General features: G+C 41.9%; 1 protein-coding gene across 1 annotated transcript in view; it reads left to right on the plus strand.

Moving 5' to 3' along the window:
• CACNA2D3 (calcium voltage-gated channel auxiliary subunit alpha2delta 3) overlaps positions 1–17,211 on the plus strand; it is an 858,555-nt gene that overhangs the window by 238,044 nt on the left and 603,300 nt on the right. The window contains exon 4 of the mRNA XM_042979174.1: positions 11,497–11,556. Coding sequence (XP_042835108.1) covers positions 11,497–11,556 — 60 coding nt within the window. The remainder of the gene's footprint in view (positions 1–11,496; positions 11,557–17,211) is intronic.

The following is a 17,211-nucleotide window of genomic DNA, read 5'->3' on the forward strand; positions in this document are numbered from 1 at the left end:
AGACCTGTGCCATCTGCAGATGCCCACACGCTTGCCCATAGCTTCAGTTGGAGAACATTGGCATCTGCCGTTTTTGCCTTGTAGGTCTCTCCGAATCTAATCTGAATCCCTGCTGGTAAGGGATTCTAGAACAGGTAGTTTTCAGGCTTCTAGCCCTTGCCATAGAAGGGGTTGCTTCAGTGATGCTGAGAATCCACAGGCAGCATCCAGCATATGCCCTTCTTCAGCAGATCTTCCATCATTACGTTACTTGGTGTCACTCTGAGCTTTCGCAACACCTGCCAGCCTTCTTTTCTCAAGTGTTCCTTCTGAGCTCCATCTGCCTCTCTGACCATTCCTTGGTGTCTCCTGGGGGTGGTACTGGCTAGTGGTTAACAGCACCAAGCCAGTTAGCATTACTCTGTCCCCTCATTCTCTCTGGCCTGTTGGCCTCCGAGTCTTGCAGATTCACTCTTCTGAATAGCTTTAACGTGCTTTTTCTGTAGTCTTTCTCTTCATTGCGTCGGATCACCTTCTGAAAAATTTTTAAAAATCTATATAACTTCAATAATACTTAGCTGCTTAAAACTCTCCAGCCTCCTTTTGTGCTACCTCGCTCCATGCAACCCCACCTCTACATGTGTCCATATACTGAACTTTTTGTGATTGCCTGAGTGTGTCTGTCATGTTGTCTTTTGCCTTGGGGTCTTTGCACATGCAGTTTCCTGATCCTGAAAGGACCTTCCTGTTTCCTGGGCTATCGCTTGTCCTTCTGGTGTCAACATAGATGAGAAGCCTCCTTGCACCTTTAAGCCTGGTCTAGTTGACCGCTCAGTGGGCTTCCTCCTCTTGGAACCTTTATCACATTGAGTTCTGGTTGTCTGGTTTTCTTTTCCCCTCCCTAGACTCTAATGTCCTCAAGGGAAGGAGGTATATCTTATAAACTTTATAGTCCCAGCCAAACACAGTACCTGGCGCATAGTAGGGTAAATAACAGATCTTTGTTAAGTTGTGCAACAGCTGCATTTTGAGCATTGGCCATGCGCTCAGTGCTGTTTTAAGAACACAGCATGTCACTGTTTTGTGCGAGGTGGGATGGCGATGGTATCTCTGAGGAGGGGTCATGGGAGCTACAGCATGGATGACAAGGAGGAGGGGGCAAACATCTGAGGATCCTTAGCCACGAGAACAGGAAGGGTGACAGAGACAAGTCTGTGGTGATCTGGAGCCAGTGCAGAAGGAGGCCGCTGAGGGTGCAGGGCATATCATGAAGAGCCTGTGAGTCATGGTCATGAGTAATGGGAAGTCATCAGAGGGTTTCAACGGGGGAGGGATGCCATCAGAATTACTCTTAAAAGGTCCTTCTGGCAGTGTAGATGGCTTGGAGCAGAAGCTGGGGTCTTGTTAGGCTGGTGTCTAGGAACAGATGGTTGTGGCTTTGACTAGGTTCTAATGGGGAGATGATAACAATGGTGGTAAACATAAGGTATATTTTAGAGGGATAGTCCAGAGGACTCGCTGATGGGTTGAAATATTTGTGTAATCAGTGGCATTAAATTGAGCAGTTTCCCTGCATCAGTATCTTCTTGTTTCCGGTTTATCCGCTTATAACTTGTTTTTTCAGCAGTGCTCCCGGATTAGTATAAAGATGACTTAATGTCCAGAGGTCGTCATGTCACTCTTCTGCCAAGTTGGACCTCTTCAGTGCCCTGTCCCCGCTGTGCACGGGACACAGGATCCCTTCACCTAGCTCATTGTCCTTGCTCACCTGAGCCATACCTGCCTGCCTTTTGGCACCCTCCTCCCCTTTACCTCCCCCATTCCAGACCACCTGCAGCTCTGCAGACACACGGGTCTCCTGTGGAGCCTTTGCTGTTCCCTCCCCGTCATTTCTCTTGGCCATGTGGCTGACTTTCACTCATCCTTTAAGCCAGGCTCACAGTCACATCATTGATGAAACCTTCCCCACGGTGTCCCATGCCCTGGCAGGGTTGTCTGTTTCCTGCTTTGAGTTTTCATTGCACGTTACTCTCTCTGCCCTTTGTTTTCCCCATGTGTAGACTTGGGATACTCTCTGTGCTTTCTTTTATGGGATGGTTGTGAGGATTAACTTGATTGATTGACTCAAACGCTTAGAGCAGCTTCACATGGGGACAGGAGGTGTGAAACCCAACAGCTATTTGCTGTTGTCACCCATGTGGTCCTCCCATTGTGGCCCACACCACACTGTCTAATGATTTCCTTCTCCTCCCAACTAGACAACAAAGGTGCCAGTTGTCTTCATGGCCCAAGCCCTGGCATAATTCTTCTGATATGTGTCATCATCCTAATCACGGCCGTTGGTGTCATCATCAACAATGAGAAGACCTAACACCAATGGATGTTTACTGTGTTCCAGGACTTTGGCCCAGAGTACTCTCTCTCATGAAGTAGCTGGAGCCAGGATTCAAAGTCAGGTTGTCTGACCCCAGAGCCTGCTCTCTGGACCAAAATATGTTGCCCCCTGACCTCCAGCTGAAGTTGCCTGGTAAATACTTGCATGGACAGATAGAAGGAAAGAATAAAAAGAGAACTGGGATAGGTTTTGTATGCATCAAATTTATGTAAAACTCCATCTTGAGTAGGTAAAGTCTGAATGGACGTGAAGGTTGCTCTGTGTTTTTCTGCTTTCAAGTTGAAAGAACCTTTTCTTTCCCTGGCCATTGTTTGGGGCCAGGGGCTGGGAACTGCCTGCCACACTTATTGGCCTGCTCCACGTCTCAGGTGCCATCCGTCAAAGGAGCTTGCTTTGGCAAACAGCTTAATTTCTGTGTTTGTGCCATTCTGAGGACATCAGTCAAACCTTTCAATAAAGGCCCTGGCCTCATTCCATTTTCAGCCTCACCGATCACGGATTTTGCTGCAGAAGCTGGAAAAGACTGGTGGATTCTGAAAACCCAGTCCTTAAGGAGCAGGTGCACAGCCTTGTGTTTGTGAACACAAGGTTTGGAGTCCTCTCCTTGGCAGCAGAATCGACGTTCTCATAACCTCCATGTAACTGTGAACTTGAGGCGTTGTTCCAAGTTCTCCCCATATGAGAGCCAACCGTGGGAGGCATAGACTCTGTGAGCTTTCCTTGTTACAGTCAAGCTGTGTTATGCCTGAACATCTTGTCTCTTCTCCTGCCCCATCATAATAATTTCTTGCACTTGCGCGGAATCCTTAGGAAATGTTTTGTGTCTACATTCTCACCAAGTTCACACACCGAAGTAAGAGGAAAGATGGTATTATTTCAGGGCCTCGGATAAGAAAATCAGGGCTCAGACAAGTTAAGGTTTTTCCCAGAAGAAGCAGCTAATGAGTAGGGTGATCTGGATTTAAACCCTTGTCCTTGGGCTCTGAGACCTGTTCTCATTCTGCTGGACCAAAAGCTTCTTGTGGGTCAGGACTAAGTTATTTATTGCTTGGTGTCCCACTCAGTTCTTGGTACCATTCTGGTTACTTGATAGGTTCTCATCAAACACTTGTTAAAGTAAGTTGAACAGAAGGGAACTACAACTCAGAATAGAAACTCCGTAGGACAGATTTTCCCACTGGCAATAACACCTTGTTAACTTAGCTGTGCCTTGTCTTATGTAGATGTTCCCATCATCCTTAGCTATCTGGGTGGTACCTTCCATACTCTGCCATTGTGGGTTTCACACCTCCGAGTAAGTCCTGGAAAAGATGTAATTAAGGGCTGGAACAGGATTTTTTTTTTACTGTTAAGAGTCCTCTGGGATAGGTGATTTCCTTTCGTTGTGGAAAACAAATGTTCATCCTCAAACTTCTATAATCCCGTTCATCTTGGACTTTCCCCTCCATCCTGGACTGCCTCCTTAGGAAGTTAATGATAATTTCATTGCCCACAAAGGAAATAGCCCAGTTATCCCACAACTGAAGAGTTCTGAGGGAACTTTTCAAGGTTTGTGGTTAAGTTGACTTGATTTTGGTAATAAAGTAAGCCATTCCCAAGAAGGCTATGTAAACGGAGGGCCATTCCATAAGATCCCGGATCATCTGAAAACGTTGCTTGTCTTTTCTTCCTAACTCCTCCCAGCTGCCATGGTCCTTGGGCAGCCCCTTGAGCAAAGCTTGGCTGTTTCTATCTGTAGAGGCTTCGCACATGTTGCACTTGGGCAAACGCAGCCTTATCTGTAGAATGAGTTGGCTTTGGTTTGGAAATTGGCTACACTTGTTGATAACAGGCATTAATTTAATCAGCCTCAAATTGATGACAGCTATCTCCTGTGGATACAAAGGTAGTTTGCTTTGGTTGTGATCCTGTCTTCTGATGAAAGGTCTAGGCTTATTTTGTCTTGTAAAAGTCTGATGTAGGCTTATGTAATCTGAAGAAGCTGGGAAGGGGGAGGAGCTGAGGAAGGGAGGAGAGAGCCCCAGGTACATGCTCGATGTGTTTGCTCTTTTGTTCCGTTACCTGCTTTCTCTGGAAACTTTATAGATTAGCTTTTATAATCTACTTTGAAATGTTTGCTGTTTTTAAAGCAGAAGCAATCTTTGCAGTTTTCAGGCAGAAGGTCATTTTATACAAAATGTTCATTCGTGTGCAACAAAGCTTATTTCTTCTACAGGAACAAAGAAATAATGAAGGCTCCTTAAAAGCTGTTTTTCTGTAAAGAAATGATCATCTTGATAGTTGGTGATTTATATGTGTCATTTCTATTGGAATTGAAAAGTAAAAACATTTGTATCAATAAGGATTACTGAATATTGTGAAGCTCTCAGATATGACTCTAACTGTGGATTTCAGCATTTCTCACTGGGAGGGAAAGCGTTCTTCTTTAATTGTGTCCATCTTTCCAGGTAATTTCCTTTGGCCCTGGTTTATTGTCTGAAGATCTTTCATAGATGTGGCCTCTGTGTAGGTCTCTGAGATCTGGCTGCTACCAGCACATTTTCTTGCCTCCAGAACTTTGTGTGCAATGTTCCCATGGGCTGGAACACTGGTTCAGCACCTTTCCTTCTTCTGTTTTCCTTTAGAGCACAGCTTGATGTCACTTCTTCTGGGAAGCTTCCTAGCCTACTGGCAGTATTCTTTGTCACTTGTCCCTTTATGTTGCACTTGCTGTTTTCCTCATGTGTGGCCCTCACCCTTCTATAAAGCACCTCATGTTTCATGGCTCACTGGTGGTGCAAGCCCCACACTTTGGGAAGTAGTGATCTGACTATTCTAGTGCAAAAGCAGCAAAGATGAATCAGTACTGTGACAGAGTAGTAAAAACTCCATCCCAAGAACAAAGGGGAAGGGATTTCCATGCCAGAAGGAATGAAAATGTAAGTTTGAAGATCTTACACCCCCCCAACTTAATAGGTCTTAAACTATTGATTTCTGACCCCCCCTTTTTTTTAAGTTTACTATTTACTTTGAGAGAGCAAGAGCATGAGCTGGGGAGGGGCAGAGAGAGAAGGAGAGAGAGAGAGAGAGAGAGAGAGAGAATCTCAATAAGGCTCCATGCTGTCAGTGTAGAGCTCAGTGCGGGGCTCGAACTCATGAACCATGAGATCATGACCTGAACTGAAACCAAGAGTCACACACTTAACTGACTGAGCCATCCAGGCACCCTGATTTCTGACCCTTCATACAAGAAAGGAGTGTTTGAAATTAGCCCTGGGAACAAATCAACCCCATTTTGTCCAGATTCTCAGAGACACATTTTCATGTGCTGACAGCATTTTAATGAGGGTAGAGATTTTTCAATTTCTGGGATCAATTGAATTTGAAATCTGGGATGCAGATAGGACCAGGGTCTCCTCTGTCTTCGCTGCTGTAGACCGTCAACATGCTGAGTTCAAGCCCTGCCCTAAATGGTGCCAGGGTAGCATTACCCCTAGGTGCACACTGATGGGCAAAAGGTGTAACTCTTCCTGCATCAAACTAGCTCTTCAAGCAAAAGCCGCTGAATCTAGTGTAAGGAAAACATGAACCATGCGACACTGGGTATGGTCGTGATGGCAGTGGTACTGTCTTCTGGTCATTCTATATGGTTATTCTTCTACACCAAGTTTAGTGCTTGTTGGATTTGAAGGAAGTCTCACGTGATCTCTAACCCTGGTATTCTTGACAATTCAATCATTAGCTTCAAGTGAGTCATCAGTATAGCCCAAAGCCATGTTAGTGATTACAGGTTTTCCTTAGGATAATCCCCTCAGTCGAATGTAGCCCCCTCCCCCTTTTTTTTTTGGAAAAATAATTATGTATTCATTCCAGAAAAAAAGGCAATAAAAATGCAGGTAAGATTATTAAATGTACTGTTGCAAAATGAAGCACATTAAGTGCTTTAAAATCTTTGTTAAATTCCAATATCCCATTATAACAGCATTTACAAGCCAAAGCTTTTTACTTTTAACATGAGAAATAAAAATATCATTTTTCTTTGCTTCTCCATATGGTTTTTATATTTCTGTTTTGCTTTAAGGATTTCTGCCTATAATGGTTCCCTCCTCCGCCTTTCCCCCTTCTTATTAAAATTTTTTTCTTTTCATTTGTACATAATTTGTTCATTCTGATAGACTCGGTAGGAGTCCAGTAGTAAGTTACTATCACATTTTCTCTTACCTTTCCCACCTCTCACTGTACTGTCTTTTCCCCTATTAAGCCAAAATGATCAGGAACAACAAAAACAAAAAATAAAAGATAAAATACAAGTAGAACAACAAAAAAAAATCATTTTCTTCTTCTGATCCAGTTTTTACGGTGACTTGGTGTCCTGTTTTCCCCCCTCCTCAACCATGACAGGAAGTTTGACCTCTATAGCTGTCATCTTGATTTAAGTGTTTTGGAGGAGGAGACTGGAGACTGTGTGTCCTGTAGCATCGTACTGATTATACGTGGGGTCACTGTAAGAAGAAATAAGATGTGATTTAAAATGAAACGCTTTAATATCCCACTGTTTCCCTTGGCAGTTTTGCCTTCACTGTAGCTGTAAATAGTGTCCATGGTCCATGGCTTCTAGCATTTCTTATTTATAAAGATGGCTTTTGTTTGTATTTATTTCACTAAAAGGGAAGCATTCTTTGGAAATATAAAGTCGCTGAAACATACATCACATCCTGAATGGCAACTTTTTGGCTTGTAGATGCTTTGTTCCAAGGCCAGCATGTATATTCTAGTACATTGTTATCATTTTTGTTGAGCGAGGGAATGCTTTGGCGTTAAAGTGGGGAGGATCCGCGGGCGGACAACACTGCTGTTTCCTTGCCTCAGAGCCCGGTTTTGAATACGAGTCTTCAAAGCCATTTTTATTTCCAGTGTTCAGTTTTAATTAAAAACCACATTCACAATTCTGTAATCCCATCTGCAGATCCAAAAGGGGAATTCATACAAGAGAAAATTAACTCATTATTATTAAAAGCACACTGCCTTTCCAATAGGTATAATAGAGTAAGAGTTTCCCTCGGGCTCAGTGGTTCCTTATATAATAACTAAAATATTAGCAAATTTTAATTGATTTTTCTTACCTGCAAGCAGTGATCAAACTTATTTTTAAAACATACTTAATTTGATTTAGGTGATAAAGGGATTTGCTTAGGAAAGAGACACTAGAAGCTGCTCTTTTCTACTGGCAAGCATGAGTTGGAAGTTGAATGGTCTTGACTTTTTTGAAATGGTGATTCAATTTATTTTTATAAAAGGAACTTTTGTCCCCAGGACTCTGTTTTAGGTAAATTTATGGCACATGATATCCTTCTTTTAAAATTGTTTTCTAATGTTTATTTTTGAGAGACAGAGACAGAGCATGAGCAGGGAAGGGCAGAGAGTGAGGGAGACACAGAATCCGAAGCAGGCTCTGGGCTCCGAGCTGTTAGCACAGAGCCCGATGTGGGGCTTGAATCCATGAACTATGAGATCATGACCTGAGCTGAAGTCAGACACTTAACTTGACTGAGCCACCCAGGCACACCGGCACATGATATCCTTCTTAAATAACATTTCTTTTAATTTGTGTGTCTTTATAAGAGTATTTCAGAAGAAAGATCAACTATCCTTTATTCTTTCCAAAAGCTACAAGTTCTTGGTGTGCTGTTTGTCATTACCATTGTGCATAACCGATGAGCTTGTTCTTGAGGATCTTCCCCTGAATTCTCCCATAAAATGTACGCCTCTCTTCCAGTAGCCCCATACTGCATGAAGTATGTATCCTTTGAAAAAGAGCCCTGTTCGAAAGTACTTAACTTGCTTTCCATGAGATAACTATTATGTGTAGCTGCCAGTGGACCATCTGTTTTTGAATCTTATTTCTTAAGGTCTTGTAGTGAGCTTGATGGTAAAATATCTTCATGGAAACAAAAAATATGTGAGATAAATTAAGTTAAAAAAAAAAAGCACGTGGCAAATTTAATTTGAGAATGAACGTAAAAACTGGCCAGCAGGGTACTCGCTGCACCACACAGAGAACAGTGCTTTGCCTTATCTTAGTAGTCAGTACAATAGTATTGAATTGTTTCCAGTTTGTTACCTCCTCGTGCCCTATGACTTATATTGCAGTGTTTGTGGTTGAACTGTATTACATTTCATGTTATGTTATATATGAATATGTTAAATGGTATTATGATATACATATATACACAAAGGTAAATGAAATGCTTTTTACTAAATATGTGAAATACATATCATGCTGTGTTCTTTCGTGATAATTTCAACTACCTATTATTTCCATCTTGTTCTCTTATTTGTTGGTATTATGCTGCCTTATTGTTTTTTTCATTTCCAGTTGTTCACTTCTTTCAATATTTTCTGTCTTGGTCATCATGAAATTTTATTTGTTCTTTTTGTCATTTGTACATGTCATTAGCATTTCTTCTCTGGATTCTCGGAGTATTTAGATATCATGAAACAACCACTTCTGTGTGTTTAAGTAAATACATAATCAAAATGCATGAGTTTGTTTTTTTTTATAATGTAAGTGCTCAGACATGTATATTTATGTGTAAATATATATTCATACACGTTCTGTAAACCTCAATATGAAACTGATTTCATGATACATACACAGAAAATCTAAATCTGTTACAAAGATTAAAAAAATTTTTTTTAAGGTTTATTTATTTTTGAAGGAGACAGAGACAGAGCGTGAGCAGGGGATGGGCAGAGGGAGAGGGAGACAGAGAATCCGAGGCAGGCTCCAGGCTCTGAGCTGTCAGCATAGAGTGCAACACAGGGCTCAAACTCAAAGGCATGAGATAATGACCTGAGCAGAAGTCAGAAGCTTAACCGACTGAACCACCAGGTGCCCCAATCTGTTACAGAGATTAAGAGAATAAGCTCTCTAGGGGCGCCTGGGTGGCTCAGTCAGTTAAGCCTCCGACTTCAGCTCAGGTCATGATCTTGCGGTCTGTGAGTTTGAGCCCCGCATCGGGCTCTGTGCTGACCGCTCAGAGCCTGGAGCCAGTTTCGGATTCTGTGTCTCCCTCTTGCTCTGACCCTCCCCCATTCATGCTCTGTCTCTCTCTGTCTCAAAAATAAATAAACGTTAAAAAAAAATTAAAAAAAAAAAAGAATAAGCTCTCACAAATACATCAATTTCTTGTATCACTGTCTGTCACTCATCTGTCGAAGTCCACACGGGTGCATTTGCAGACTGGGTCATGTGATTCCCGGCGGCTGACATACTTCATTGTCTAGGATGATTCTAGGAAGACTGTGATGCAATGAAAGGTTGGGGCCAATGGATCCAATCTACATAAATAGTGTCTCTTCTTAATTTTTCTTTTCTTCTGTTTCTCATCCTCTCAACTGTATGCTTCTCCTCTAGAAAGCATATACTGTCTTATAGTGAAAATACACATGTACACAGATTTTAAAAAGACGAATGAAAGTTGAGAAAACTTGGAGAGCTGGTGCATATCATTAATCAAGGCAGCAGGGATGTATTCAAGCTCTAAGATGAATGCTGTTTTTTTTGCCAGTGGTTCTCAAACTTCAGCGGCTTCCAAATCCCCTGGAGGGCTTGTTAAAACGGATTTCTAGGCCCACCCTCAGGGCCTCTGATTCTGTAAGATGGGATGGGGCATGAGAACGTGCATTTTTAACACATTCTCGTAAAACTGATGCTCGGGTGGGGGACTGCCCTTGGAGTAGCCCTGTTCTAGGGTCACCGTTTCAGGTGTTTCCAATGAGGAAACCAAGGCCTGACAGGGGAAGGGGCTTGAGTAAGATGTAGTGGGTTGTATCTAGGCTAGGGTGAGAACTGGGTCTTCTGGCTCTGTAGTGTTCTCCTGGGATCTGTTCTTTGATTCTCCAGAGAAGGTGAAGCCCCTTCCTGTCTAAAGAAAGTGTGGGAAGCCAGATTTGCTGCCCTCCCAGATTCCTGTCTGTGGGCAGCACTGTCTCTGGCTGACCTATCTCTTTGCATGTTCTATGGAGAGAGCTTAGTGGTCTGTATTGGTGCCTAATGTTACCCACATATATTTCAACCTCTTCATTTCCATATCCAATTGAATAATTATTCATGGAACATTTGTCTGTTGATTTGTAATCATTTAGAGATTAATACCCATGTCACCATGTTTCAAACATGGCCTATTAAACTCAGGTCTGTGTTATGCCAAGAAAAAACAAGTTGATGACAGCGCAGGTTACAAGAGTAACCAGAAGGAAAACAGAAATGGCTGGATTTTTACTTGGATCTAAAGGTTTTGCTTTTAGTTCAATGAAATTTTCGTGAAATATTATCTCACTAAGTGAGTTTTCTGCAACATCCTCTAACCTACGTTTTCAACTTAATGTTGGCAAATTCAAATTAAAGTAAACATGATTTTGATAGTTGACTAATTGCCTTCGAATGGCATTTCATGAAATTGTTTTCATAAGAATATGGATTGGTTGAATTTAATTGGCTAAGAAGAGTAACAAGAGTTGTATATTTAAAGGTTCTGGTTATTGATCTAATTTCAGCGATTTTCTTACTGGGATGCAGATGGTCACAGTGGCATTGATGTACCATAAATCCAAATAATTGCCACCTGATAATTACACACTAGAACTGGGTGCAGAAATAATTGCTTTGAATGAGTGAGGGAATTAAAATCAGTAGTATTTCCCAAACTGAAGGGGGAGAAAGTTAGCCCACATAGTGTTGGACTCGATTCAATTCAATAAATCTTGTGATGAAGAGACATCTATATCTAAGGAATCACTCTTCTAGGTAGGTTTTGTCATTCTTATTGGGCCTCAAGGACCAGTGTCTTTGAGTTGTTACAAATTGCTATGAAAATGGATGCAGAGCACGTGTGCATTTATACACACATAACAGTAAATGTTTGCTGGAAAAATTTGATTTAATGATGAAGCAAAACCCAGATTTTGACACTGATGTTACTGTCTCCAGTTTCATGGGAGCAAAGGGACCAAGTCATAGTGTACATGCCATGATGCAGTCTGTCATCTGGGGGTAATGGAGAAGCATTTGCCTTTTTACATTGTTGGAATGGGGTCTGGGCCACATTTCTGATCCTTCACGTTGCCTTCTCTCTTTTCAGCGTCTTGTGGAGGCTGCAGAAGAGGCACATCTGAAACATGAATTTGATGCAGACTTGCAGGTAACTGATTATAGTTGAGTTAAATTTTTTGTGTGTTGGCTGCAGAACGAGAAACACTAGGTATAGCAAAACACCAGCTTTCAGTGAGAGAGACTTTCAGGAGGATGCTATGCAGTTAAAAATAAGCCTGTCCATTTCTTGACAGGGCAGGGTGGTGATCCTCGACAGTTTTCTACCCTGACAGTTATAGTGAATGATAACACACACTCACGTACATGCACGTAACCAGATTTTGACAAACCCCTCCCCAATTCTGGAGGACTTAACCAGTCAACTAACAATAATAAGCAGAACTCCTAATGGTATATTGATAAGATGGACAGCTTTGGACAGAAGAATATTAGCAAATCCCACTTCCCTGGCTGCATTTTAGGTGACTGAACGCAAAATTGTGACGGATGTAATCTTGAATTGACTGTTATATTATATCTAAAAATTAAATCATTCACTGACATGGCATTTGAACATCTAATTAATAAATTTCTTTCAGCGGCTTTTGTATCCAACTATGACACACTTGCATCTGGCAGAGAAGGATTTTGATGTTGCATATATATATATATATATATATATATATATATATATATATATATATATATAAAGCATATTAAAAGGCATCAAGGGAATTGAATAATACCTGGAGGTTCCTTTTGGTCCCTCTTGAAGGAAATTTTATCTGTATTGTCAAAATGAGTTCAGTGGTGTTTACCCCCTGCTAAGCAGACAGAAGGAATGAATCTTAATCCTTAAATCTGTACTTTGCTAGAGTGCATCTCCTCTAGTGGCATGTGGTCACAATTAGGAAGTAGTGTTTATTTTGGTATGTTTTCATTTGTTGGAAATGACAAAGGCAGATCTAAGTATTCAAGCACAAAAGAGGTGGTGATACCAAAGGTAGCCTTTGGCTGTATCTCTGTTCCATGGATGTCCCTCTTCATCACTCCCCATCTATGGGTAAAAAAATGCACACTCAAATGGGGGTAATGGAGGAAAGCTTAATAAAGGAAGTATTTACAAAGGTATGGTTCTATTTCTGTGGGATTATTTACAAAGGTATGGTTATAGAGAAACCAACAAGCAGTGATGTTTTACCCCAGGGTAAGCCACCCTCCTAGCCTGAGGAACATGAGTGGGGAGTGGTTTCCAAAACCCAGGAAGAGTAGCTGTATGGAAAGGTTATTTGATAGAGGGGTGCAACCAGTCGTGGTGAGCTAGAAGGGTGGAATTTGGGGGGATAATACCCCAATAACAGTATCTAGCCTTCTGATATCTTGCTGGTACCCACCATTGACTGAATCCAGCTATTGAAGTGGTTGATGTTGTTCTGTCTTCTGAAGCATTTGAGCTAGGTGCATAAGGGTGAAGAATTGGTCTGCAGGGGAAAGAGAAACTATCAACCCCCACCACTTGGTAGTCATTTTCAGGCATAACACCAACATATGAAGCAAATAGAGCCAGGACGGTAGCCAAACAAAAGAGATTCCAGGGAGAGGTGGAGAAGTGCTGGGGATGATCAGTAACAGTAGGATAGAGGTGGAGAGGCCAGCCCAGCTCTTTGGGCTAAGTTGCAGGAGAAGGGGCAGAGGAGTCAGCTGAATGGGGCAAGAAGCACCTTGTTTCCTACAGTCACACCTCCATGGCAGCCGCAGGAAGGTCCAGAGGCTATTTACTGGCCACATTTATCTTCAGCGTGCCTCCTCTTCACACAGTTTGGAGTTCCTAGAGTGGGCCAGAGGGACTGAATGGAAGCATCAGGAAGCAACTTTGCAACTGTGAGGATTGTAAGGACCTCTTGAATGTGTTGTCAAGAGAAACTGTCTCCTCCTGGGGAATATTCTGTTTGTAAATTACAGAAACTCATATCAACTCAAAAGAGATTACCGTGTTGAATAAGAGTCCCTGAATCCACTCTAATAAGATGTAAATAAACAAGAAGATATAAATAGATAGGTAGATACATAAATAAATGCTAAGGGAAAGCTTTTACAGTAGAATACCAACTAATATAGAAGAAATAGTGGAGATAGAAGATTATAGTAATAATTCAGACAGGAATCTTTAATAGATGCTAAACCTAGTAGGAAAGAGTTTGATGAAGAACAGAATATTGACAATTTCAAAGTATCTGCCCACAAATTACTTACTAATTACAAAGGGGAATATAGCAACTTTACATGGAGAAACCTGGCAGACACTTCCTTAAACAGGTAATCAAAATTAATATCACTGATGACAAGACACAGGGACATCAAGTGCCTCCAGATGTGTGTTGAGCCTTAGGACAGCATCCCTATGTAGAATTCTTGCCCAGAATGTGTAACCTGAATCTAATTATAATAAAACATAAGACAAATCTAGATTGGGGAATATTCTACAAAGCAACTGGCTAGACTCTTCAAAAATTCCAAGGTCAAGAAAGACAAAGAGGGGCGCCTGGGTGGCTCAGTAGTTTAAGTGTCTGACTCTTGATTTTGGTCATGATCTCGTGGTTCATGGGTTCGAGCCCTGCATTGGGCTCTGCACTGATGGTGTGGAGACTGCTTGGGATTCTCTCTCTCCCTCTTGCTCTGCCCCACCCCTGCTCGCTCTCTCTCTTGCTCTCTCTCTCTCTCTCTCTCTCTCAAAATAAATAAACATGAGAAAAAAAAAAGACAAACGTTGAGGACTTGTTCCAGACTAAAGGACACAAAAGACACATGACAATGAAATGCAGTGCTTGATCCTAAATTAGATTCAGAACCCAGAAGCAAAGATTTGAAAATGGACCCTGCATTAGATGATAATAATGTATCAATTTTCTGTTGAATTTTCTGATTTCTGTGTATTGTGCTTATATAAGAGAATGTCCTTTTCTTGAGTTTTTCTGGAGCAAACATTTGCACCCACTGGTCCAAGAAATGAGTTTGTAGGAGAGTGAAAAAGATTATTGGAAGTCAGGACTTGTTTGGAAAATCTGGTGTTGATGGCTCATACAGTCAATTTTATTCTGAGATCAGTTGTCTACAAAACACGAGTGGGCAAGAGAGGGAATAATTTAATGACTTGAGAGGGTTATTTATCCTTCAGCAGAGAACAAATGTTGTGTGGTTTAGGTCAACTAACCTAGAGACACTCTTTTTTGTCCCTTGAAAGCTAGTGTTCCCTTCAAGAGTGCTCTGACTTCCTATTAGGAAGCTTTATAGTGGAATTCTGGTGTAGCAAACAGATTCCCTTGTCAAATGTGGTGCTGTAAGGATAAATGCAGCATTGGCATCTCTTTTCAAAAAAAAAAAAAAAAAAAAGAGCGACCGAGAAAAGAGCCTTTGGAGTGTTACAGTTTTTGTTCTCTTGGGAACAAAGAAGGGGAGCCCAGTTTTTCCTCCCTTGGTCATCTGTTTTGTATAAGGTACAACAGAAATATTAGGGGCTACATTTGTGGTCTGAACTAGAGTAGAGGTTAAAAAAATCTGTCAGTATTACAGAGTATCATTTACTACCTGGACCTCAGACCTTGGTGAAATCTTCTCTGGCTCAGAGTAAACCATGTGTGCTTTTGCGAGAACCTGTAAGAGAGAGGCCTTTGAGAAAATGGATGTGCATGGAAGAATGTGTGTCTTCTGAGATGAAGGTTTTGAAGCCGGGAAGCTTCAGTGCTATTAAGTGCAGGTCTTAACAGCTTGGATGTCAGCCTTGTTGCTATCACCGAGGTAGCAGGTCCGTGTACGGGCTCTGGGTTTATAGCTACGACAGTCCATTAGAGCTGATCAATTGTTAATCTGGGTTCCACTGACCTCTTGGCAACCCCTGCCAGTGGATTGTTTTTATCAAAAAAATTTCAGACTACCATCTGCTCACAGTGAGATAATGCTAAGGACGTCCCTGTGCTATTAGCTCAGGAAGAGCAGAGGGAGCTGGGGGGTCTGTTTTCCTACAGAAAAAATAAAAGTGCTTTTGTGAAATTTCCTCAACTTTGTAGCTTCAAGTTGTAGCTCCCTCCTCTTTGTTCCCTACATAGAAAAGAAGTGATAAGGTCTGCCTCTTATTTCAGGTTAAATTGGAGCCTTTGCCTCGTTGCACCATTCAGGAGCTTTGGAAGTGAAGAGTTTGTTTTCCATTGGTAGAATCATCAAAAATTACCACAAGAAAGTCATGTGTCTTTTATTGTCAGGATTTTATTTTTCATTTAAATTTTGTCTTACAGTTTGTCTAGAGGTTTAACATTTTTCTCATGGGCTTATGGCCTTCACATCATCAGTGTCCTTTGTAAGGTCCGTAAACATAGAATTAACCGTTCTTGACAAAAACTGTACTGGGGCAACAGGTAAAATACAACGTTGGAAGGGTAGCATGTGTGAACAGCCCACAATGCAGTGTCCTCCATGGAAACCAGACCTGCCTGGTCGTCTTTAGTGGCTGGAAAACTTGACTGTTGACACTGGGGTCAGTTCAGCCCTCTGGCTTGTCCCTCTCTATGGGAGGCCTGTGGGTTCTAGATGGGCCTTACCTTGGTTTTGTCCTTTATTCTCTGGTATCTCTCCCTTTGGGCAACTTATAATTGATATGAACAGAGGCTGTGTTAAAATGGCATCTTTGCTTTTTTATTTTGTGCTTTGAATTAACATAGGTTTTTTTTTTTAAATATAAAGCTTATATGAGGTTGATAATTGTAATGTGAAGAGTTGAAGAAAAGAACCTGTGTCTTAATTATCACATGTGATTATTGTAGCATTTCATTATTTTGATGCCAAACCCAACTGGAGTTAGGGAGAGAGTGGTGGGAGCAGACCCTAGGCCGGGTTATCCTAGCTACTAATGAATTTCCAGAAAACTAGGTCTACATATATAGTAGAACTTGGAGAGAATGCTTCTCCCCAACCTTGCTTACTCTTTCTTTTTGGGTTTTTCCATTGGCAGCGAAGAAGATGGAAAAAAAAAGTCCTTTTGACAGTTTACTAAAAACCTGCTTATCTTTGAACCGCAAACATATTTTCTTTGAAAGCTGTCTTCAATAAGTGCCAATTGCACAGAGCTGGTGCACAGCAGAAAAAAAATGTGGTTTTGAATTGTGTATCCTGCAGAAGACTTTTCCATTGCAAAGTTTTCTATAATAATTTTTCTTTGTTATTTTGTAAGTAATAGGAAAATAAAAAGCCTGGTGATATGCAGAAGGATAACAAAAGTGTAAGTGGGAAGGAACTGGGGAACGGAGTGTCTTGAACGTCCCTCCTTGTCATCCTCAAGCCTCAGACACCTACCTTGCAAACACCGTGGACTGACTTCAACGTTGGGGTGAGGGATTTGGAGTGGGAAGGATGCAAAGACCATGAGGGGAAATCTCCCAGCGGTTGGGCTGGTGGGACGCCAGCCTCCATACTTGTGGGGCCGCTTCCCACGGCCACCTCCTGGCCACCCCTGGTGCAGCATGAGGTCCCTGTTGAGGGAGACCCAGGTGAAGGATGGGGGCCCGTTTGGGAGCCCCAACATCCTCTGCTGTAGGCCACCTGTGTCACCATTCACTGGGAGGAGGAAGCCTTTCCTGGAAAGGATTAGGAAGGGCAGTGGAGCATCAGGGCAGACCTGTCCTTTTCCCTGACAGTCTTTCCCTGCTGGCCAGTGAGGCATTGCCCTGGGGAAACCCGCACGTTGTGGACGCAAACCAAGGACGGCTTTAGTAGA

Source organism: Panthera tigris, chromosome A2 (assembly GCF_018350195.1).
Source record: "Panthera tigris isolate Pti1 chromosome A2, P.tigris_Pti1_mat1.1, whole genome shotgun sequence".
In the NCBI taxonomy this organism is placed as follows: domain Eukaryota; kingdom Metazoa; phylum Chordata; class Mammalia; order Carnivora; family Felidae; genus Panthera; species Panthera tigris.